This window comes from Aquarana catesbeiana, linkage group LG07 (assembly GCF_042186555.1).
Source record: "Aquarana catesbeiana isolate 2022-GZ linkage group LG07, ASM4218655v1, whole genome shotgun sequence".
Classification (NCBI taxonomy): domain Eukaryota; kingdom Metazoa; phylum Chordata; class Amphibia; order Anura; family Ranidae; genus Aquarana; species Aquarana catesbeiana.
In genome coordinates this window covers 292435565-292458940 of record NC_133330.1, presented here as the reverse complement: position 1 = coordinate 292458940, position 23376 = coordinate 292435565, and the positions used below count along the sequence as shown (strand labels likewise).

At 41.4% G+C, this 23376-nt stretch overlaps 1 protein-coding gene across 2 annotated transcripts in view; it reads right to left on the bottom strand.

Annotated features, from left to right (window-relative positions):
• Positions 1 to 23376, bottom strand: part of RAB3B (RAB3B, member RAS oncogene family) — a 227814-nt gene that overhangs the window by 108198 nt on the left and 96240 nt on the right. For both annotated transcript variants that reach the window (XM_073593539.1, XM_073593538.1), the window contains exon 2: positions 9960 to 10187. In XM_073593539.1, the coding sequence (XP_073449640.1) occupies positions 9960 to 10187 (228 nt within the window). The remainder of the gene's footprint in view (positions 1 to 9959; positions 10188 to 23376) is intronic.

Genomic DNA, 23376 nt, shown 5'->3' with positions numbered 1-23376 from the left:
ACAGGATCCATATTACGGGTCAGATTAAATGTTTCAGAAATAGCCAGATAACATCATAAGAAATCAATAGTGTGATAGTGCGAAGAAAATACTCAGTACTTCAAGGAATGAAAGAGCATGTACATAATTTTCCTTCCTCTCATGTAACAGCACACGTTCTTAAGGATTTTTCCAAGGGCTGTCACATAAGCTCCATGGACACAAGGTCTTCTAGCTTGTGTGCATCCCTCCTGGCATTTTAGTGCTTCCAGGAGGGACAAGTGTAGTGTTAGCCACGCCGCCTGCACCATGTCAAAGTCTATAGCAGGCTGCGGCTGGACAGAGCTGATTGCTGAACTGAGTGGTGCTCGTGTTTAGGGCCCCGTGCGTTCAAGGACAAATGCCCATAATACAGACCTGGGGACATAAAAGCAAACTTGTTGCCTTGACAGGTTTGCTTTAAATACATGGATTGCATTTGGGTGTGTTTCAAAATTCTTCTTTTCTGAAAGGAGAGGTCACCATTAACTACAATGGAGGTCTTCATTAAATTAAAAAAAACAAAAAAACACAACAGCAGTCTCTAGGACCCGAATCACCACTTTCAACCCCACATACTGCCATTGCTGGCCATCAAGTAGCATTGTTTCCAAGCATATGGGGAGACTGGGGAAACTTTTGCAATGCAGAATGTCTCTTTATAACTGTAGAAGTGTGAATTTAAGCATATTACAAAATAAAAACACAAATTGCAGGCAGCAAAAAGTGTATCTGAAGCAGCACACCATTAAACTCCACATTGTGGGCAATACAATGAAGGATGACATATTGAACATAACCCATACCTCCCAACATTTTGAGATGGGAATGAGGTACACCTACTTGCAAACGTATGTAGGCATAAGACACGCCCCCTGACACACACCCTTAAAGGAGAATAACCCAATAAAAGGTTAATTAAATCTGCAAGGACTTTTTTTTACCACTCCTATTCCTTTATATTGGCTTTTAAATTTACAAATGCAGCAATTTAGAAATTGGATGAAAGGTTTAGCATTGGGAAACAATTTTGAAAGATAAAATGTGCATTTTAGATACAACTATATGGATCAGACCAAAATGAGGGACAAATGAGGGGCAAAGAGGGACAGAGGGGCATTGCTCCAAATCAGGGACAGTTGGGAGCTATGCATAACCCATTCCATATACCGGTATCAGCAAGGCAGGAGGCAAACGTGGTCATAGTTCTCCAAACGTAAGGATTAAAATAATAAACTATGCAGTTAGCTGAAGTAAATACTAGCAGATGATTCACAAATCTGTGCCATAATCAAAGTAAAGCTAATTGTCTGAATTTAGGCAATATGTCAAATTTGGCATTTGCTTTCTTGCTTTCACTGCTCCATATACAGACAATGGGGTGGATTTACTAAAGGCAAATAGACTGTGCAGTTTGCAAGTGCAGTTGCTTTAGAGCTTAGTAAATGAGATGAAGTTTCAGTTTGCAAAGAATACCCAATCACATGCAAGGAAAAAAAAACAAAACAGCATTTTTGCTTACACGTGATCGGATGACGGAATTTTGCAGAGCCTTCCCTCATTTGCCAAGCTCTGGAGCAACTGCACTTGCAGAGTACACCTTGCTACTTTAACTGAAGAAGAGCAAAGGCGGTTCTTTTCTCAGAGAGGGCTGTGCTGTGTACCAGAGCTCTGTAAATATCAGAACTGGATGAACAGAAATACAAATCCTTTGGTTAGTAATACAGATACCCCTATAAGAAGTTCCACTGTTTATCTATCAGATTGCCTGGAGTTCAGCTTTAAAAAGTCTATAGTGAAGTTCCTTGGCTCTCATGCTAATACAATGACTTCAATGCCTTCCAAGTCCTTTGAGAACAAGTATGCCAGTCAGGAGTTCAGAATTTACTCAGAGACACAAATAAGCATACAGATCTGGAAAGTCAAAGTATTCAAGCCAGACACGGCCAGGCAACTAGCTTTGATGGGAATCATCAATGGCAGACTTAATTTATTTTAATGAGGAGGTATCAATTAAAGTTTCTCTATTTTAAATTTTTTAGGTTAGATAGAGTAGGGAAGGTTTATGGATATTTTCTGTTTCAATAGATTTAGTTAAAACTAAACCTTTGTTTTTTTTCCAACAGAAAAATATCATAAAGAGCTACAAAATAGGAAACCAACTGTAATATCATTACATACAGCCAGCACATTCTAGAAATATAGTTAGGAGAACTGGAAAAGAAAAAGCACCCTGAAATTGTTACGGATAAGCAGCACTTACTGTACGCCCAGTATCAAAAAAATAGATTGAAGGTATACAAAAATCTCCCATGTTTTTAAACTTATCGATAGTGCAATGGACAAAATATAAAAGGAAAACAATAGACAAAATATGCTAAAGAAACATAAAGTTGTCTAGTCGGAGCAGCTAACCATGACGCCATGCTCAGATAGTGGTAGTTTTTGTGAATGGCTGCCCTAACATGTGTACCTAAAGCGAGGATATTCATCCATCAAAAAGGTGTATCAATAGGACTACACAATAAGCAGCTTTGTTGATAAATAAAAAGAAAGTAGAAAAAGAGGAGAGGAGAGAGAAAAAAAAAAGACAAGGGGGAGAGGAGAAAAGGGAATTGAAAGAGAAAAGATAAAAATCCTGTCCATCCAGAAGCTCCCCACCGACCACGTATTGCCATTAAACATCCGTTACTTGTAAATAAGAAAGCCAGGGCTTCCATATCTTATCAAACAGTGCTTGTTTATCCCATAGGATGCTCACAATATTTTTTTAAAGCATAATCAAGGTCAACTTTTGCTTCAACAGGACCAAGTCGATTACAGGGCTCTTCCAAGCTGTTGCAATGGCTATTTTGGCCGCTAAAAATATAAAGTAAATCAGGATCTGCTATGTCTTGGAATGTTATCTACTGGCATGTTCAACAGCACACTCCGAGTGTCCCCAACAATATTAACCAATGTAACTGAATATATCAAAGAGTGGACATGTCCTCAAAATCATCTAACCTTAGGGCATGTCCACCATATATGAAGGGGTGTCCCCATCTGCCCACAACCCCTGAAAGCACGAAGATGAAGAACCTTTAACATTTTTGATAGGCGTTCTGGAACTAAATACCACCTGGAGTAAATGTTATAGCTCCCCTCTACCAGTGCTACATTCATAATACCCTTATGTATACGAGCTTTTCAGGTCTACAAATCCGCATCATTGGTGGACTTAGTTAAGATCCTTCTCCCATGCCAAGTGATAGGGCAATTTGGAGGATGGGGCAACAAACAGTATGTACAGCATTGAAATACAACCCGTTGCAATGTGGCTTGCAAACATTCTATTCTCAAACACCATTTGCGTTGCAAGATCAGCACTCAGTTTTCTAAGAGAGTAAGTAATGAAAAATTTGTTGTGGATGAATCAGAGGGTGGCATTTCCAAATTCTGCAAAAAATATGGAGAGGGGGGCATATGCCCCTACCCGAAATAGTCCATTATCCTTCCATCATCGAAACTGATGAGATTGTTGGCCTGGGATGAAACAAGGGGTTGTTAAAGAGGGGGGCGATTGGGATATAGGGGGAGCAAAGGGTCCATCTCCTACAGGAAGAGTCCCATAAGCCTACTGAATGAGAAAGGGTTGCCAAGTATGGATATTTTATACACATTACATTGGTCCACCTTAGACCAATGCATCTATGTATGTGAATTACCTGGCTGATGCCCCACTGAAGATGGAAATCACTGAAGTAGACATCACTACTCCAGTGATGTCCACTTGATCCGCATCCCGTGCTGAGTGGCTGGCCTGATGCATTGTGAATACAAGAGGTCGGCCACTCAGCATGGTTGCCATTCAGAGAATGTTTAGCATTTTAGGAATGAATGCAAAGCATTCTCTGATTGGACAAGGTAGAGAGGCAGGGTGATGACTTAACTCTCTCCATCTTGTCCAATCAGAGAATAATGCAATGCATTCTCTGAATGGCGCTCATGCTGAGTGGACCCAGAAGCAAGTGGAGAGGACTTGAATAGTGGTATCTACTTCAGTGATTTTCAGCTTCCAGGAAGATCAGCCAAGTATGGTATATACATAGTAAATTGGTCCAAGCTAAAATGTCCATACCTGGAATTCATCTTCAAAACCCTGTCATTTTTTTTATCTTTGTTTTTTTTGCTTTGAGTCCTGCTGAAGAGATTTTGCCTTCCTGTCAGTGAGGCACAACGGGAAGTGAGAGGAAATATTTTGATAGGGAGGGGAAAATCCCTACTTAGCTATTCCCTGTTCACACTGCAAGATTTCCCCTTACCTCCTTCTACAGTTACAGTTATACAATTTTGGATTTCTTATTTTTCTTTTCCAGTCACAATGGTCACCAAAAAGCTTTTCCTACTACTCTATCCAATACTGAAAACATTTTTTGACTAGAGATGAGCTGTAAATAGGAAAATGCAGGTCAGCAAGTACAAATCCACTGTACAACCCCAGCACATTGTATCTGAAGTGAATGCATGGTATTAGGTCATAGGAATTATTAGAAAAACCTTGTGCTGTGAACTCGCCTTTGACAAGGATACATCTCAGTTTTAGTGAAGTCAGCAGATCTGAGCAGAAGTTCACGGCCTAAATAAGGCAAACACAGCTTCTTCAACCAAGTCCAATCTGACATAACATGCCTGGAGTAGAAATAAAACAGATGCTACAGGACGTTCAGCAAAGTGTAAACATAGAAGATCTAACCAGCTCTTTACAGGCTGGTGCGTGCTTGGCCCCACAAGGGGTTAAAAAAGGAATTGATGATTAACCAGGCCTCAGCCATACATTTTTTTTACAGGTTCAGTCACAGGACATCCTCCATATATACAATGTGAGGCACATGGTCACCATACTTGCCTACTATAGAGGAGTTAAAGGGCAAACCGAGCCAATACTGGATCCTCAGTTTTTTATTTTTGCTGCCAAGCTCACACTCATATCTTCTACGCCTTGTACATATGGGCTTCAGTAGAAAGTATTTGCCAAGCTCTCAGCAAGCCTTAAACATTGTTGAAGCCTTTACAGGAAACTTCAGTTCCAGAAAGGACAACAGGAAACCACGTTTAATGGGAATGCTAACTGTCACTTCATCTCCGGAAGATTTCCCCCCCTTGTTAACAAGCCATCTTTTTGCGATATGGCACTGCATTACTTCAACTGACAATTGCACGGTCATGCAACGCTATACCCAAATACATTTGTGTCCTTTTTTTCCTTTTGGTGGTATTTGATCTCCACTGCATTTTTTATTTTTTGCACTATAAAAAAAAAAAATTAAAAAAAAAAACTGCTTCATAAATTTAGGCTAATATGTATTCTGCTACATGTTTTTGCTAAAAAAAAAAAAAAAAAAAACCCGATAAACGTTATATTGATTGGTTTACGCGAACGTTATAGCGTCTACAAATTATAGTATAAAATTATGAACTTATTTATTTTTTTATACTAGTAATGGCAGAACAGCGGCGATCAGCCATTCACAGAAAGCGATGTATTCTATCAATGAATACAAAGCTTCCTCTGACAGGCATCAGAGGTTGTGACATCATTAGCCCGCCGCTTTTCCGGGTACGAGACTGGAAGTCTCGGCTCGAACCCAGAACACAGTGTGGTATGCTGCATGTAGCCGCAGCTCAATACAGTTTATACTGCACATCCAGCGGCCTCACATGTTAGTGAGGGACATAGTTTGTTTGGGCCAAGCTGACCCAAACAAACTGTAAAGTATAACAAAAGATGGAGTTCAGCTATAAAGCCACCCTATTCTTTAGCAACCCATCAGGCCCCTTTCACACTGATGCGCTTTTGCTGCTCTAAAAGGCAGCTTTAAAGCGCATTAAAAACACAATGAAAATATTTTTTAAATCCTATGCAACTCTTCATATCAGTACACTGCGGGTGCAGTGCATTTTGAAAAGTCCTGCATGCAGCATCTTTGGTGTCCTGCTTCAAAAATACATAAAATATGCAGAAATCAATGCGTGGTGCTCATAGGGAAAACACCCGCTGTGTGTTTTTTGGTACGTTTTTGGAGTCACTTGTCCAAATTTCACAAGTGTATGCTGGGAGTCAGGAATCCCAAAATAAATAAATAAAAAACACACTAAAAACACATTAAAATTAGTCTTTGCCTATGGTGCTGCCCAAAGCTCCACCTATACTGGACAGGGGTCATCCCAACCATTAACAAGGTATTCCCAATGATCCCAAATTGTGTATATTGGGAATCCTTGATGGCCTGCCCATTGAAGATAACCCCAAACAGGCGATTGCAAGGGTTCTCTTTCAGGCTCGTCTATTCGTCCTTAGGTGATGGAAGGCGACAGAGCCTCCTACTCTGAAGGAATGGGAGTCACCCTGCGCTTGGGCAAGTATATTTTCCAACATCTGGGCCGACCTAGTAAATTTGAGGCGTTATGGTCCTCATGGTTAAATACCCCTGGACTATCCCCAGTGGTTAGATTACTTCTTTAAATTCACCCGTCAGTATAGCGTAGGGTTGGTTTGACTGTATGCGTAGTATTGTAAAGTTGTAATTACTGTGCACCATGGAGGGATTGGGAGGAGGGGGTCGATATTCTGTGTTATGACCTTTGGATATTGCGATATTGACTGTATGAACATGACAAAAATTATTAATAAAACTTGTATTGCTTGGTTGTTTTCTCATGTTTAAATCTCCATAAAATCCTTTTTTGAGGAAAAATAAATAATTTTTTGCAAAACACATACTGGGTTTTTAAGCACAGGGCCCCTACACGGACCACAACAATGATCTGATCAACTTTGTATGTCGCATTTTTGTTTTTTGCCAAGTGCTAGAAGTATTAATTGTGAATAATGGTAAAATGTAAAATTAAGTTTTGTAAAAGGTTTAGGGTAAGGAAACAGTGGATATGATTCGTAAGATACACAGTACACATAGGCCATAAAAAACTGCTCATATGTACAGAGAAGGGTGCTGTGAGGTTGCAATTGCTTTTTTAATCCCACTGATGACACACAAATGGAAACACTTCCTGTCCAGGTGACCAATGTCAGAAAGAAAAAGAAAAGAAGGCCAAGCACCCAAAGCTCTTTAGAAAAATGTTACTTGGCTATGTCTGGCTACATCAGTTCTTAGTCACAAACCCGGTACACATATGCGGCAAATGAAAGCCATAAAAGTCGTTTCATACTGTCTTTGTACTTGTTTCAAGTGAATGACTCAGAATTGTTTTGAAGATAAATTCTCAGCTTGTTGGCCAGGCAAAACTAGCATTTTCATAGGAAAAGGTCCATAACAGTAGCCTAAATTCATCTCACATTTTCCGCTTCCATTTACAATAGTACATTAGAAATGCAAAACTGAACGACAGTCTATTATGGTAGTTTTGATAAAGTGTATCTGTAGCTAAAATTCCTTTTCGTTGTTGGTTTTGATAGAGAAAGACTAGAAGCCCTGTCAGGTTTTACTTCCATTGTAGGCTCTGCTGAAGAGATTTACTTCCTGTCTTAAAAAAAAGTTGTCCCCAGGACAAAAATCAACAGCAACACAGATAAGTAAAATGCTTTAAGTTATAGTATAACTACTGTAAAAGATTTGAATAGAGTGGTGAAGGGATGAAACCCTTGTCTGCTTTTTATTGCTGTCTGTGTCCCAATTAAGGAGATATAATAATATTCCCAATTGTGTACAAAAATAGTTGAATACATGGGACTTGGAGGCTGGGTTCACACTATTGCGAATTGAATGCGGCTTTCTCCGCATCCAATTTGCATTTCCAGAGATTGTGACTGGCTCTCTATGGAGCCGTTTCACACATCTCCAGTCTGAATTGCACAGTCCTGTGCGTCTTCTGGTCCATTACAGGTCCGAATTCAACCAAAAATTGGGACTGAAATCGGACCTGAAACTGAACGCCCTGGACCCCTGCTGTGAGCCACTCTATGCGGCAGTGTAAATCCAGCCTAAAAGGTGCATATATACTACCCTCAGGAAAAAACACACATAAAGAACATGTATAAAATAATTTTTTTTTTTATTATATCATAATATTAAAAGAAAGGGTTAAACAACCCAGGATTAAAAACTGTTTGAATGAATATAACAAAAAAATCAACCCCCCCCCCCCCCATACACCTTCCCCAGATGAGATACTTCAATTTTTCTGGAAATACATGTCATGTTGTATAGATTGTGGGGAGGTGTATAGTGCCAACGCGTTTCACATATTGAGCTTCTTCAGGGGTTGCAAAATCCAATTTATCAAACGATCAAAAGAGAATTACTGCTCATACGGGTGGGTCCTTCCTACCCCTATTATTATTTTTATACACGATTTATATAGCGCCAACAGTTCATGCAGTGCTTTACAATGTAGAGGGGGGACAGCACAATTACAATACAGTTCAATACAGGTGGGCCCTGCTCGTAGAGCTTACATTCTAAAGGGAGGGGGTGGTGGTACAAAAGGTAATAGATGCAGGGAATGATTTGATGGTGGGTGGCTCAGGGACAGTTGTTAGGTGGGTGTAAGATACCCCTATAGTGCATTTCTTGTATAGAACAGTGGAGATATCAGGGGCTGTGAGTCTTATTACTTCTCCCTCATGTATATCATCTGTGTCCTGGGCTGGTCCTTTTGAGCACGGTTCCTCTGCTTGGTCTGCGCCTGTCCTTGGCTCTGCGTTGTGTGTCTATTGATGGGCCTCCATCCGTATGAACAGTAATTCTCTTTTGATCGTTTGACGATATGTTTGATTTTGCACCCTGCTTTGGGACTATACACCTCCCCACAACCTATACAACATGATATGGATTTCCAGCGACATTCAGAATTTTTTTGACCACCATTTTCAGCGGGATCAAATGTAAATACAAAATTTTGAGTTGGGATAAAAAACTATTTCAATTTCAAGTCTTTCAATGTGAACACGAACACTTCCCATGACATGTAAGAGGGGATTTTCCTTACATTGGAAAGATATCTGCTCACTTCCCATTTAGTCTACAGGACAGGAAGTGAATGGAAAGACACAGATGGCACAAAAAAAAAATTACTGTGGTTTTTACCCTCCCCTAATCTATTCATGAAAAAAATATGTTTTGCTGTTCGATAAACTTTAAATCCTAATATTACCTAAAACAAAATAAATGAGCACAAGGGACATTGCATACCTTCATTGAGATGTGTCAATTGTGCTGCTGTGTCCTCCTTTTGCTGAAGTCTTCTGATGACCCCCACCACCGTAATATTCTGGTGCAGCAGGGGGTTAACAGAACTAAGTGGCTGTGACAGGTACTCATCAAGAGTGCACCAGTATGCTCACCTGTTCCACCGAGCTGCTCCATTCATAGAAGCTATTATTATAGCTTCTATGAATTAAACCTGACCTATGAATGGAGGACGGGCAGATGAATGATAGGTCTGCCCCCCTATTCATAGATTGCATTTCATACATAGATGCTTAGGCACCGACTTCTATGACTAGAGCAGCTGGGTAGAAAGGGCGGATATAGTTGGGCACTCTTGAACCCCCTGGTTCTATTAATCTCTGCTGCAATGGAAGATTGCAGCAGTGAGGGGGATCTGGGACATTGGAGGAAGGAGGACACAGCAGCACAATGGACACATCTCAATGAAGGCATGTAATGTCCCTTGTGCTGATTTTTTATTTAAGGTAAACTTAGGCTTTAGGTATGTAAATGCTAGAACCCCTGTCAGCTTTTCGTTGTTATCCGTTACCCTGTTGCAGATTTTCCCTCACTTTCTGCCTGCTAAAACACTATCTACAGAAAAGGAAACAAAGGGAAAAAGCTCTAAGGAAGCCCCGCAAAGCAGTAAAACCTGACAGAGGTTATTTTCCCAATTCTTTACATAAAAGAAAAAGATTGAGGTATAAATGCATTAAAAAAACATATCCTTACCCAAATCTGCAGCTTCACCCTCTTGTCATTTCGGTAAACGGTCTTCACCTTAAAGTCAATTCCCACCGTGCTAACAAAGGCAGATGTGAACGTATCATCGGCATACCGGAAAAGAAAGGAGGTCTTCCCCACGCTGCTGTTCCCAATGATCAGAAGTTTAAACATGTAGTCAAAGTTTTGGTCTGAGACATCTCTATGTCCATATCTCGCATCTGTGGCTGAGGCCATCTGCAACACACAAAGTCAGAAATCACAGGCTGGGGAACTATGAATTCCACACAGAAAGCAACAACTACAGAAAATGCAAGTTGCAATGAGAGGTGAGGTTTAAAGGGAGGGCTAAACAAAGTAACTGAAGCATGCCAAGACATTCCTCACGTAGGGTGCAGATCTCCACACAGGAGTGAGAGGAATGCGCTACACGGCCCAGCTACATCTATACAAAAACATTGGAATACCTTCTATTATTCTACCATCTCAAAGGCATACTGAAGTGAATATTGCCAATTCTGGTAAAACCACATATGAAGGTATTGTTACTGCAACATTTGGAAACCAGTTGACATTCATGTTTAGGAAGTGGCAAACATTAAAAGTATATATAAACCCAAGAACAAAGATTTACTATTGTAGCACCCTCTAGTTAGGTAGGTGCTATAGCAGGGGTCTCAAACTGGTGGCCCTCTATCTGTTGCAGAACTACAAGTCCCATTATGCCTTTGCCTGAGTGAGTCATGCTTGTAACGGTCAGCCTTGCAATGCCTCATGGGACTTGTAGTTTCACAACAGCTGGAGGGCCGCCCGTTTGAGACCCCTGTGCTAGAGATTCGATTTTTTTCATAGAGTAGGAAAATTTAGGCAGGCCTAGCTGGTGGCTAGGCCTGTTTCTTTTCATTCTGGGCTGAGAGTGGCTCAGGGCAGGGCTGGGTGACTCATTGGTAGCATCACTGTCGTCTCCCTCTTCCTTCTAGAAGGTGCTAGAAAGAGAGGGGGAGAGGTGGAGCCGTCTAGGGTATTCTGAAGAGCCTTGACCAATCCCCAACTTGGATTGGCAGGGGACAGGCCTCCTTAAATACTCGGTGTAACCCAGCCGGGGAGGAGTTCACAAGTGGAAAATCTGGAGTGAGAGTGTGGAGGCTGTCAGGGCCCACATGGAGCTCCACAGTCTGGGGGGGGGGGGTGACCTTGGGCCTGGACTTGGGTGCAGCCAGGAGGAGAAGAGATCCTAGGAGGAGAGGCACATAAGAGAGCAAGGAGAGGACAGAGAGACAAAGAGACAGAGAGAGGAGAGAGGAGAGAGAGAACTGCTAAGAGACTCCAGGGAGGACAACTGGTCAGAGCAGGGAGAGCTGGTGTGTGAAGCACAGTCAGGAGGACTGGGGAGGCACACCTGAGAGAATTGGGAGTTTGCAGTTTGAGATGGGTGCAGAACCAGTAGAGTGGACTGTGGGAAGGGCAGTGGAAAGAGGCAGCTACAGCCACAAGTGCTGGCAGGGCCTGAAGAGGGTTTATCAGTAGCCGAGTTGAGGACAGTTAGCACAGGAACTATTTCTACATCATAGGGGCCCAAGGCCCCTGTCCGCAAAGGGCAGTTCACTGAGGCCTGGCTGAGTTAGTGTCAGGTCTAACCATGTGGTACTAGCTGGTCCAGGAATCTGCAGCAAGTGAAGTGCTGGAGGAGTAAGGAAAAGAGGTCTTAAGCAAGAGTTGTGCTGGAGAGAAGACTGGAGTGTATATACAGGAGTGTATATAGTAGTTCCAAGCAAGTTAAACTGAATTGTTCTGGGCATCCCATAAAATTCCCTTTCCCCATCCAAGTTCAATCCCCTCAATAAAACATAAAAAAACAAAGCTTATGGACTGTTCTAGGTCTCCGAGTATCTGAGAGATGGATGTCGGGCTGGGAAGGGTGACAGGTGAACCACAATATTCAGCAACCCCTACGGGGGCATAACTACACTATATTGCAGCTCATCAGTTCTTAGATGAGGTGGCTGTATTAGATTTTTTTTATGCCCATTTCCCTTTTGTTTTTTCTATATTGCAGCTCATCAGTTCTTAGATGAGGTGGCTGTATTAGATTTTTTTTATGCCCATTTCCCTTTTGTTTTTTCTGGTGATCCTGCCAGTACCACAGTTCCTGTCTTGGAATGACAAGCCTCATTCATGAACAAATTACATGTTAAAGCATATATGACATTTTAGTGACTGGGTTTATTTTTATTTTAGGCCCATAATATGCAGCTTGCAACATTCCAAGCACCGCAGAACTACACTGTGTGTCCTGACATACTGTGTTATCTACAGTGTTGGAAAAAAGTATTTGATCCCCTGATGATTTTGTACCTTTGGCCACTGACAAAGAAATGATCAGTCTATAATTTTAATGGTAGGTTTATTTTAACAGTGAGAGACAGAAGAACAAAAAAATCCAGAAAAACGCATTTCAAAAAAGTTACAAATTGATTTGCATTTTAATGAGTGAAATAAGTATTCAATCCCCTGTCAATCAGCAGGATATCTGGCTTCCAGGTGTCTTTTATACAGGTAATGAGCTGTTACCAGTATAAAAGACACCTGTCCACAGAAGCAATCAGATTTCAATCTCTCCACCATGGCCAGGACCAAAGAGCTGTTCAAGGATGTCAGGGACAAGATTGTAGACCTACAAAAAGGCTGGAATGGGCTACAAGACCATCGCCAAGCAGCTTGGTGAGAGGGTGACAACAGTGCGATTATTCACAAATGGAAGAAACACAAAATAACTGTCAATCTCACTCGATCTGGGACTCAATGCAAGATCTCACCTCATGGCGTTTCCATGATCATGAAAACGGTGAGGAATCAGCCCAGAACTACACGGGATAATCTTGTCAATGGCAGATGGGACCATAGTCACCAAGAAAACAGTTGGTAACACACTATGCCGTGAAGAACTTAAATCTACATTCACATTGAAAATGCATGTCAACGCATAAAGGAAATGCATGCTGATGCATGCCAATGCACCAGCCTAGGGCTACAAAAAGCACACACACACACATAGATCTAAATGGGCTGTAAAGGGCCAATTTAGAACACAGAGCAAATTCAGTTTGCTCATCTTAGGACCTTACAGTAAATACTTCACACAGTACCTGCATTTTACTTCATTCATAAAATGCAGAGCATAGTGCGGAACCTGCGGTATCCTTAGTGTACTCTGCATACCACTGAAGAGAACACTGTGATAGGACGAGAGCTCAAACACATGACCTTTTTTATCCCATTCATGTAAATCATTGTGGTTGCTCTTGCTTCAGTTTTAAAGCAAGTGATAAAAAATTTATATAGCTTTTCTTAACAAACGTTTTCTTTGAAAAGCACCATTAGGACCACGGGTAAGACCATACTTCTGCTAACTTAATAAATGCACCCCCCCTAAGACAGCAAATATAAGATTCTGCTGTTGCTTACAGTGTACCTGCTGGGGGAGACAACTGTTCCATATTGTGAAATGGATTTCCAATAGTAATATAAAATTTTAAAAGAAACCCTTGACAGATACCGTGTTTCCTCGAAAATAAGCCCTACCCCGAAAATAGGACCTGGCGTGATTATCAGGGAGGGCTGCAATATAAGCCCTAGTAAAGTTCATTAAAAAAAAAAGATTTAATCCGTTTTGCAGAACGATTATACCACTATAAGGTGTGTGTGTCTCCCTTTGTAACTGTATTATGTAAAATACTTTATTTACAGACCTGACGGAGGTCTTCTCCTGTCCTCCTGGCTGATGTCTACGGCCCCTCCCACTTCAGTGCACGGAGCGGGCTGACGTCAGCAGGGATCTCAGAGCAGAGAAGAAGAGCTCAGGGAGATCATGTGACGCCCAGGGGAGCATTACATTTTATAATGATTTTAAGACTTTTTTTTATGTCAAAATACTGACTACTGACCTGAGAAGACAGGGGACACAGGAGAGGGATAAATGACACAGCACAGGCACTGTGCAATCTATCATGCTTTTATTTTTTTAGGGTTACAACCACTTTAAGATCATTGTACATGCCGTAAATAAATAAGACATCCCCTGAAAATAAGCCCTAGTGTGTTTTTTTGTAGCCAAAATTAATATAAGACCCAGTCTTATTTTCTGGGAAACACGGTAGATCAATTTATTTCATGTAGATAAGTAAATTCATCTCTGTCATTTAGAATTTAAAGAGTATGTTATCCCAACATTTCATATTCCTGCTATGTGCCTGCTGTACCATGTACTTGTGTTAAAAAAGTATCCTGTCCTCTTTGTATTGCTTCCTTGGTGTCAAATACCAGTGATCTTTCCAGTCCCCTCTGCTTTCCTATTTCAAACTGACCAGGAGAACACAGATACACCTCAGCATGGTCGGTTTTCTGACTGTAATGGGAGAACATCCTGTCTGCCCTCTAATGCTCAGACTTGTGCTGACACACCTCTCTGCAGAGCCATTAACTGTGAAGATCAGTGTACTGTAGTTTTTCCACTCTCACCTCTACAAGCCCCTTATGTAGCTGAGAACAGAGGTCAATAGATCACTTAAAGAAAAAAGAAAAAAAAGGTATTTACAATAGACATCTACACATACACTGATCCTCGTCTTCTAGGGTCCCCCGCTAGCACTCCTGGCTCCTCTGCCTTCTGAGTACCCCCCCCCCCAGCAAGTGGCACACTGTGACACAGCCCCTCCCCCTGCTCCTTCATTACTGGATTTGGCGGCTCCTGCTCCTCTCACTGAGTCCAGTGATGGATTGAGATCAGGCTCAGTTAAGTATTTTGGGGGGGGGGGGGGATGCTGCAACTGAAAGGTTTTTTTAAGTTAATGCAGAAAATGCAATAAGGTAAAAAAAACTTTAGCCTTTAAAACCACTTTAAGTATTACATCACAAAAAAAATCAGAACACTTCTGCACAGCATCACCATTTCAGGGGGTGAAAGAGTTAATGTGATATATTCCGGGGCCAAAGTAGCAATTGTGGTGCCATTTAATAAAAACAGCAGCTTCATTAATGAGCTTCGTTGGCTCATGATTACTCATCTACCGATATTCATGAGCTCGATAGAGCTTCCAGCCCTAATCAACATCTAATTTCTATGATGTGATGAAGGTGTCATTTAACCCTCTAACTACAGCAGAATGCATACAGATTATAGGGTTGGAATAATTTGGTAAAAATGATTGTAAGTCACTTTTGTGACCCAGTAGTCAAACAAAATTGTGGAGCAGGGAGCAGAAGCCTAAAGCAGAACTAAAGTGTAAAAACAACAAATTAAGAGCAGGTAGGCCATTTATCACAGAAGAGACATGTACTGTCTCTTCTGCAATAAAATAAACTTACCTTCCTGTTCACAATCTCCTTTACAATGTACATTGGGGCTGCGCTTCTGTAGCTCAAGGTACATTCTCGGCACAGCACCAGAGTGCCAGAATGAATACATTCCTGCACATTCCCAAAGTTACATTATCCCATGCCAACCGATAAAGACGGCCAAAGACCCAGCTCCCAGGAGCAGTAGCGAGAGGAGGCGCCGAGGGAAGTGACGTCAGGAGCCCAGGCGCTGAAGGAGTCAGATTTCGAGGGACCACATAGCAACAGGCATAAAAAAGTTTAAAAAAAAAAATGGTTCTCCAAATGTTTGTTTTTTTTAATTTATTTCATGGGCATTAATGTGATTTTTTTTTTTTTTTTTGGGTGGAACTCCACTATAAGCATTTCTTTAGAATTGCCAAACTCATTATATACTCCTGGAGTAAAAATCTAATAACATGTTATTGGTTATGGTATTAAGGTTTGAATATGCACTGCAGACAGATTTAGCAGTTGCGATATATAATGTCTTTATAAATAAAACCAAGTTTCATAAACAAACAAAAATACTGCTTTTTGACAAAAGGAAGAATTACAACTGAAAAATATATACATAAAAAACAAAAACAAAAAAACCTGTAAACTCTATTGGCTGTAATTGCACATATTACCTGAATGTCGTACCAACATTAAATATTAAGAAAAAAATATATATAAGAAGAGCATTTCTTAATTTTTATTTTCTTTTAGCAGCTTAGTAGATACCTCCTTATTATTCATATGTGCTAGTGCAGTGTTAATTTTGACGTCAAAATTTAAATTTAGTTTTAGCCATAGTCTTGACTAAAATGCCATTTTAGTTTTAATTGTATTTTAGTCGACTAAAATTGTATTCATTTAGTTGACAAAAATATTTTAGTCGACGAAATTAACAGTCGACGAAATTACAGGGATTGTAAAAGTATTTTTTTTTCTCTTGGGATTTCTCTTGTTATCTGCAGTGTTGCCAGCGTGCTTTTGTCAACTCTCAACCAATCTTTCAAGCCCTCAAATGGCTGAGGTCACAGCTGATCAGATATAAATATATAAATATATCTTTGCCTAGCCGATGCAGGCCCTGACCTTAGCCTACCTTTGACTATGAACTTGGCTGCTGATTCTACCATTTCATCCTCTGCCTGTTACTGACCTAAGCCTGTATTATGAAATACGTCCTCACCTGCCGTCTTTATGCTGTCTCTGCCTGCCTGTTGCTGACCCTGGCTTGTTTTCAGACTTTGCCCTGCTGCTTGACTTTGCCATAACCCAATTCTGCCTCTGACATGTGCCAAACCTAATTTCTGTACCCACCATCTTAAACATAATCAGACACTGATATCTCTGCACTGGCAGGGCCCCAGCTGCTTCTGGTTTGTCTATTCTCTAAGCCACTTCATGCCCAGGAGAGCTTGAGCTGGAGGTCCAAGGGAGGCCCCCCCTTATAAGCGCATTCTCCACCAGGAGTGTGACAGCCTGTCAAAATGTTACATAAGGAAGAAGATGCAAAGCTAAATACTTCTATCTTTTTTTCTGTAGCTCCCGCTTTCTTCCCACCCTCTTCTCATAACACGAGTGGCATTCACACCTAGCTCACCTACAAATGGTGGGTCTGTCTGAACATAGCTCTTGACGGTTGACAGTAGCCATGTGTCCCCCCAACCTGTCTTGGTTCCAGGAATGGTAGTAAGAAGACAACTGGTAGGGTATCATACTGCTTTTATTAGCAAGTTAAAGGATAGGAAAGTGGCAAGAGATTGATATGTTAGAAAGGTAGTTTTAACTCTCTAACTTCAAAATTTGGAGTCACTGACCTGTAACAGGTGGCAGATAAGAACTCTGAGACTTTACTGATCAGGATTTCTGCTCTAGGTCAGCAACTCAGCCGTAGTGGCCTAAAATAACAGCCAGGCAGCAAGTTTAACTGCTGCAGGTGAGCAATGGTAGTCTCTGTATTTGTCCATCAACAGGTTTACTTTAAAAAGAAACAAAATCTTTGATCACGCACAAAAACCTTTAGCTGAGAAAGGAGGAAACAAAAGGAATGCAAATCTTGTAACTGCAAGATCAGTTTGAATAAGTGACAAGTACTCTCAATGCTGGCAAAGCACTCCCAGAACAATTTTCTCCTTAAACGTTGTGCAAAACAAAGCCCAAATTACTGGACAGTGCTGTGGAGCAACAAAGGAGAGGTAACATTACCACAGCTGATATACTGTATCTATATTTATTTAGGTCACTGACTCATAGTAGTAATAGTGACTGTTTCGCATTTCCAAAACAAGTCAGCAATAGTAGCCCCAACACTTCATGTTCCTCATCAGCAACACGCAACATTTTAAAGTGATTCTGTAGCTAAATTTAAAGAACCTCATGCAAAGAAGACATGGAATCACATCTCCTGCTGCTCACGCCATAGACCTTTGCAGAAGTGAGGAGAAACCACTGGCTGTAGACCCTGAACAAATCAAAGTGTAGAGGGGAACTAGGAACCCAACACTCTGGGAACAGTCAGATTCCTCATCCCCTGCTGCACTTCATTGTATGATCCGCTGGCCCCTACGTCACTACTGTATCCTGTAGTGATGAAAGGGCCAGTGAAAGTAACCATAGAGAGCAGCAGAAACCATAGAGAGCTGCCTGAATCTATCTATCTATGGCCACCGCTGCCACCCCCTATTCAGGCGCTTGGCGCCTGAATTACAGCGGCGGGGGGTGTTTTCTTAAGCACCTGATTAGAGCCATAGGCTCTAATAGGCGTTAAAAAAGGTGACCTGTGAGCGCCATGCTGGGTGCTCGCAGGTCACTCAGCTGTGTTAGAAAAGCAAATGAATATTTGCTTTCCTAACACTAAACCGCCTCTCCGCCAACCAGGCGCTCGGATCTGTTACCCGTCACCTGATTGGACGCCTATCAGGCATCCAATCATAGCAGAGGACGGGAAGAGAGGACAGGAGAAGACTTTGAGGTGCTGTCCCACCGCCACCGAGACAGGATAAGTACAGACAGCGGGCGGGGGGCACACTGGCAGCATTTGATATGGTACAGTGGCTGCATTTGATGGGGCACAGTGAGGCTGCGTTTGATGGGGCACAGTGAGGCTGCGTTTCATGGGGCACAGGTGAGGCTGCGTTTGATGGGGCACAGGTGAGGCTGCGTTTGATGGGGCACAGGTGAGGCTGCGTTTCATGGGGCACAGGTGAGGCTGCATTTGATGGGGCACAGTGGCTGTAATTGATGGGCACAGTGGTGGCAATTGATGGGCACAGTGGCGGCAATTGATGGGCACAGTGGCGGCAATTGATGGGCACAGAGGCGGCAATTGATGGGCACAGTGGCGGCAATTGATGGGCACAGTGGCGGCAATTAATGTTTTTTTCCTGAATGTTTCAGTTTGTTTGCGCCCCCCCAAAAAAATTTTGAGCACCAGCTGCCACTGGTCCAGGTCACTTCCTGTGACCTGGACAGCAAGCAAAAGTATCTTATCTTTCTTATGCAAAATTATTAATTCTATCATGCTCCATGTAATGGAGAATAACAACAGCAACATGATTGAAGTCTAGCCTGGGTGGCAACCATGGCTCCCTCCACAGAGGGTAGAAGAAGGTTTAGACCATTTTCAAGGTTTTTTTGCTGCCTGTGCCACCTTAATTCTTTTCTCCTTGACACACAGTAATAGAGGTTGGCACTGAGACAGCAATTCACAGAGAATCTTAACCTGGACATATACATGTGGAATTTTATTCAAACATTTTTCATTTCGGAATGTTCGTTTAATTTTCTAATGGTTGGTGAAGTCAAATTGACATTCATGTTCGACTGCAGTGATGAGAAAATTCAAAGGAGCAGGATGTAACATTTTTCTTGAACCAACAATTTCCATTCAAGCAGCAGGTCTGGGCAAAATTTGAAAGGCTTGCGAATTAAATTAGTTGTCAGGCTCCGGATCTGAACCTGCAACCTCTGTGGTGTCCAGCTGTAGCTCTTCTCTCCGTGCCACCTGAGATGCTGGACAGCTCCCTATCTGAACTCTTAGGACAATCTTGCCTTATCACTTGTTTCTCTTGAACCTTGAACTCTTTGCTCCTCCCACGAACTTCATAATTTAAGTTATGTCTCTGCACTGTTTGCCAGATTATTGTGCCCTCTCCAGCATACCCGCAGCTGTCCTAATCTTCACTACCACTTGTTACCGACCTTTGGCTTGTTCTTTGAATATGCTTCTGCTTGAACCCAACCTGCAACCACTTGGTACTGACCTTTGGCTTTTTTACTGACTTCTCTTCTGCTTGATCCCTACCTGCTATATCTGCTAATTGACCCTGGCTTGCTCACTCCTTGTAGGGCAATCCTGAGGACCTTGACCTGGTACTAACATGCAACAAAACCCATCTCCATTAGGAGCTCTGGTGAATACCAGTTAGTGTTAGACCCCACACCTCAGATGAGCCTGCATGAATACCATGATACTTATCCTACTGGTCAGTGGGAAACTTTCTACTGCTAGAGCTACCGGTCTCCGAGCTTGACACTTGACCGTGACATTAGTTGATCCAACAATGGCAAGAAAGAATAATGTTTTGACGAACAAGATTTCTACAAACGTTAAAACAAAAATCTAACCCTTTAGTTTAGACGGTTATTCTTAGTATGTAACCTGTGTTACAACCCCTCTCCACTGTATACAAAAGAAATGCAAAAGTTTTGCCTGTAGTTTGGCTTCAAGTGAAAAATGAATTCTGAAATAAAACTTATGTGAAATAAAACTTAAAGTGTTACTAAACCCACAACAGTAAAATCATTCTGCATAGGCAGTAAAGCATGCTTGTTCTACTCACTGTGGAACCTAAGGGGTTAATCCTCTGCATTGAGTAAAAGGGCTGTTTGAACCCTGTCTTCTCTGTTCCTCCCTTTCTTCCACAGCCCCCAAACCATCTCCCGATAGAACAGAGGCTAGGACAAGCTGCACATGCTCAGTTTGGTGTGTATTGCTAGAGAGGTTTTTTTTTTTGGTGGGGGGGGGCTTCTAATCAGCACAGGGCCAATCAGCACTGTCCAGACTGAGGTCCAGGGGTTATGCAGCCTTATAGGACAGTCAAAGCAGAATGAAATCTCCTCCTACAAGTTTTAAACAGACACTGATAGAAGTCACAAGACTGCTATATACTTCTGATGAGAAAAGGTATTTAGCAGTTTGCTTTTACTAAGGCTCGGTTCACACTGGAACCCGCTGCGGATCGCACAGGAGCGCTGTGTGTCCCTGTTCCCCGTTTCAGGGCCAAATCTATGCCTGAATTCGGCCCTGAAACGGAGCCAAAGACGCACAGCGTCTGCAGCCGCAACGGAGATATGTGAACCGGCTTCCTAGGGAGCCAGTCACATTCTCCTGCTATGCGAATTAAATGTGGGGAAACCCGCATTTAATTCGCATAGGTGTGAACCCAGCCTAAAAGTATTGCATTTCCATGTTCTGTGTACTGTGGGAGACCAGATATAGTGAATGCAGGGTCCTGGGTTTAGTAACACAAGTTATATTAAATCCTTTTTTGTTTAAATTAATTTTGAGCAGTCTAGAAAAAAAATTTAAATACAATGTGGAAATCATAATGATTTTACATTTTGACCATATATACTCTATAAAGTAGTATTAAACCCTCAAGGTTATCTAGCAGATCACATTGAGCACAATATAATAAACTTTCCCCAGTAAAAGATTTGCTAAAATTCTTACCCCAGCACTTGCACTTTACAGCCATTTCTCTAACCTTCCAGTCGCAGAAAATAGTTAACCATGAACAGCGCAGTCTGGAGTCTGTCTGTTAGTCTGGAAAGAGGAGGTGGGAGAAGGAGGAGGAGGAGGGGGGAGGGGCAGGAGGAGTAGTTGAGGGCCTTGCGATCCCAGGCTATGGGGCTGTGTATTTCTATTGATGGACACAGAGTAGGGAGATGGAACTCTAGTCCCTGCATGCAAGGGAGACCCCCATAGGATGCTGCCAGAGAAAGGAGCCACCCTGAAACAGGAAACCAGCCTGAAGTGGAACATAGGCAAGGATTAAAGTTAACGAAGCTGCATACCCAGTAAGTGATTAAATCAGCGGCTAAAAGTACTTAAAAAATAAAAAAATAAACACACTTTTTAAGCCCTGCAATAGCAATTTATTTTTCATATAAAAGATGTAAGCAGTACAGATTTATCCTTTCATAATCGCTGGAATATACGCTCAAACAATTCCATATAACAAGATGCCAAAATAAAAATTCTACAAAAAAAAAAAAAAAAGAAGAAGAAGAGAAGATGCCACGAACATTAGAGGTACAGTTTAGAAGGATGCAGTTGTCAAATTAATAATTCAGCTGGATACAAATGCTAGCCCTCTATTTTTATGTTTTTCACCTTTTCCATAGACCCCCATATAAAGGTCATGCTTCTAAAACCAGACTAGCCTGCCCATACCAGTTGTCATGCCGATGGAACATGGCTGGATTTTTTTTTTTTTTTTATACTTCATTAACTACAGAGAACATCTACCTTTGTGTCTTAGAAGCAGACCTGCGTGGATTATGAACCTTCCTGATGAACCGCCATTACACTTCTTCCATTTAATTCACACAAAGCTTGTGAAATAAGTGCAGCTTTTAAATTGCTAATAAGAATTGTGTCATATCGCGTTTTCACAATCTCCAGTAATTCGTAATAAGAAATTCATGCTGTGAAATGTGATGTCGAAAGAGAACTTTGCATACTTTTCATACCCACTCAGCGTAGAACACCATTGTGTTTATGAATTTAGGGTCAGTTCCCTAAAGTATAATATATGCAGTTATTTTTTTTCCTGTGGGCCATTTTATACTTTTTCCCCCCCATTTTTTTTTTTTATTCTTTTATTATTATCTACAGTTTTCTTTCATAGATCTTTTGTTTTTACTAGAAAAAAAAAACATTACAAAAAATATTATAACATTTTTTGAATTTTTTCCCCCCATGTAAAAGTCAGTTCACTGTAATTATTATACAAGTTAAAAGATAACTAAAGGCAAAACATTTTTTTTATGTTCTTCTGCTTTACTTACTTCCAGGTTTTCCTGAATTCAGTGGTGACGTAGCCCCAGTTGCACAAATGCCCCCTGCTAAGGCAATATCACCATTGGCTTCAAGGAAATCTGGTACTTAAACTGCGAGATTGTCATACAGTACATGTATGACATGATGACATTTTGTGCATTTGCTGTACGAAATCACCTTTGCTGGGGGAAAAAAAAGCTTCTCCTCGAGATCTTGCAAGAGTGTCTCTCTCCCCCGCCCCCCCCCCCAACAGATGCCAGTAGTGTTGTGCCATGCATGCGCAACATGAAGCGCACAACGTCGTGCGCTTCATTTTGCGCGTGTGCGGGATCACAGATGGTTTTAAAATGGTGGCGCAGTTATGGGGACCCAGACAGCACAGAGAAAAGACATTAAGAGGCAAGTATAAAGATAAAAAAAATCACAGGGATATACAAAAGGTATGGGGGATTGTGGGTCCTCTTCAGTTACAATTTATTTATTTATTACAGGTACTTATAATATCTCACAAACCTCACATTTTGGTAAATATTTTATTATATCTTTTTTTGTGACAACACTGAAGAAATTACACTTTGCTACAATGTAAAGAAGTGAGTGTACAGCTTGTATAACAGTGTACATTTGCTGTCCCATCAAAATAACTCAACACACAGCCATTAATGTCTAAACCGCTGGCAACAAAAGTGAGTACACCCCTAAGTGAAAATGTCCTAATTGGGCCCAATAAGCCATTTTCCCTCCCTGGTGTCATATAACTTGTTAGTGTTACAAGGTCTCAGGTGTGAATGGGGAGCAGGTATGTTAAATTTGGGGTTATTGCTCTCACTCTCACTCACCCTCATGGCAAAGAATTCTCTGAGGATCTGAAAAAAAAATAATTGTTGCTCTACATAAAGATGGCCTAGGCTATTATAAGATTGCCAAGACCCTGAAACTGAGCTGCAGCACGGTGGCCAAGACCATACAGCGGGTAAACAGAACAGGTTCCAC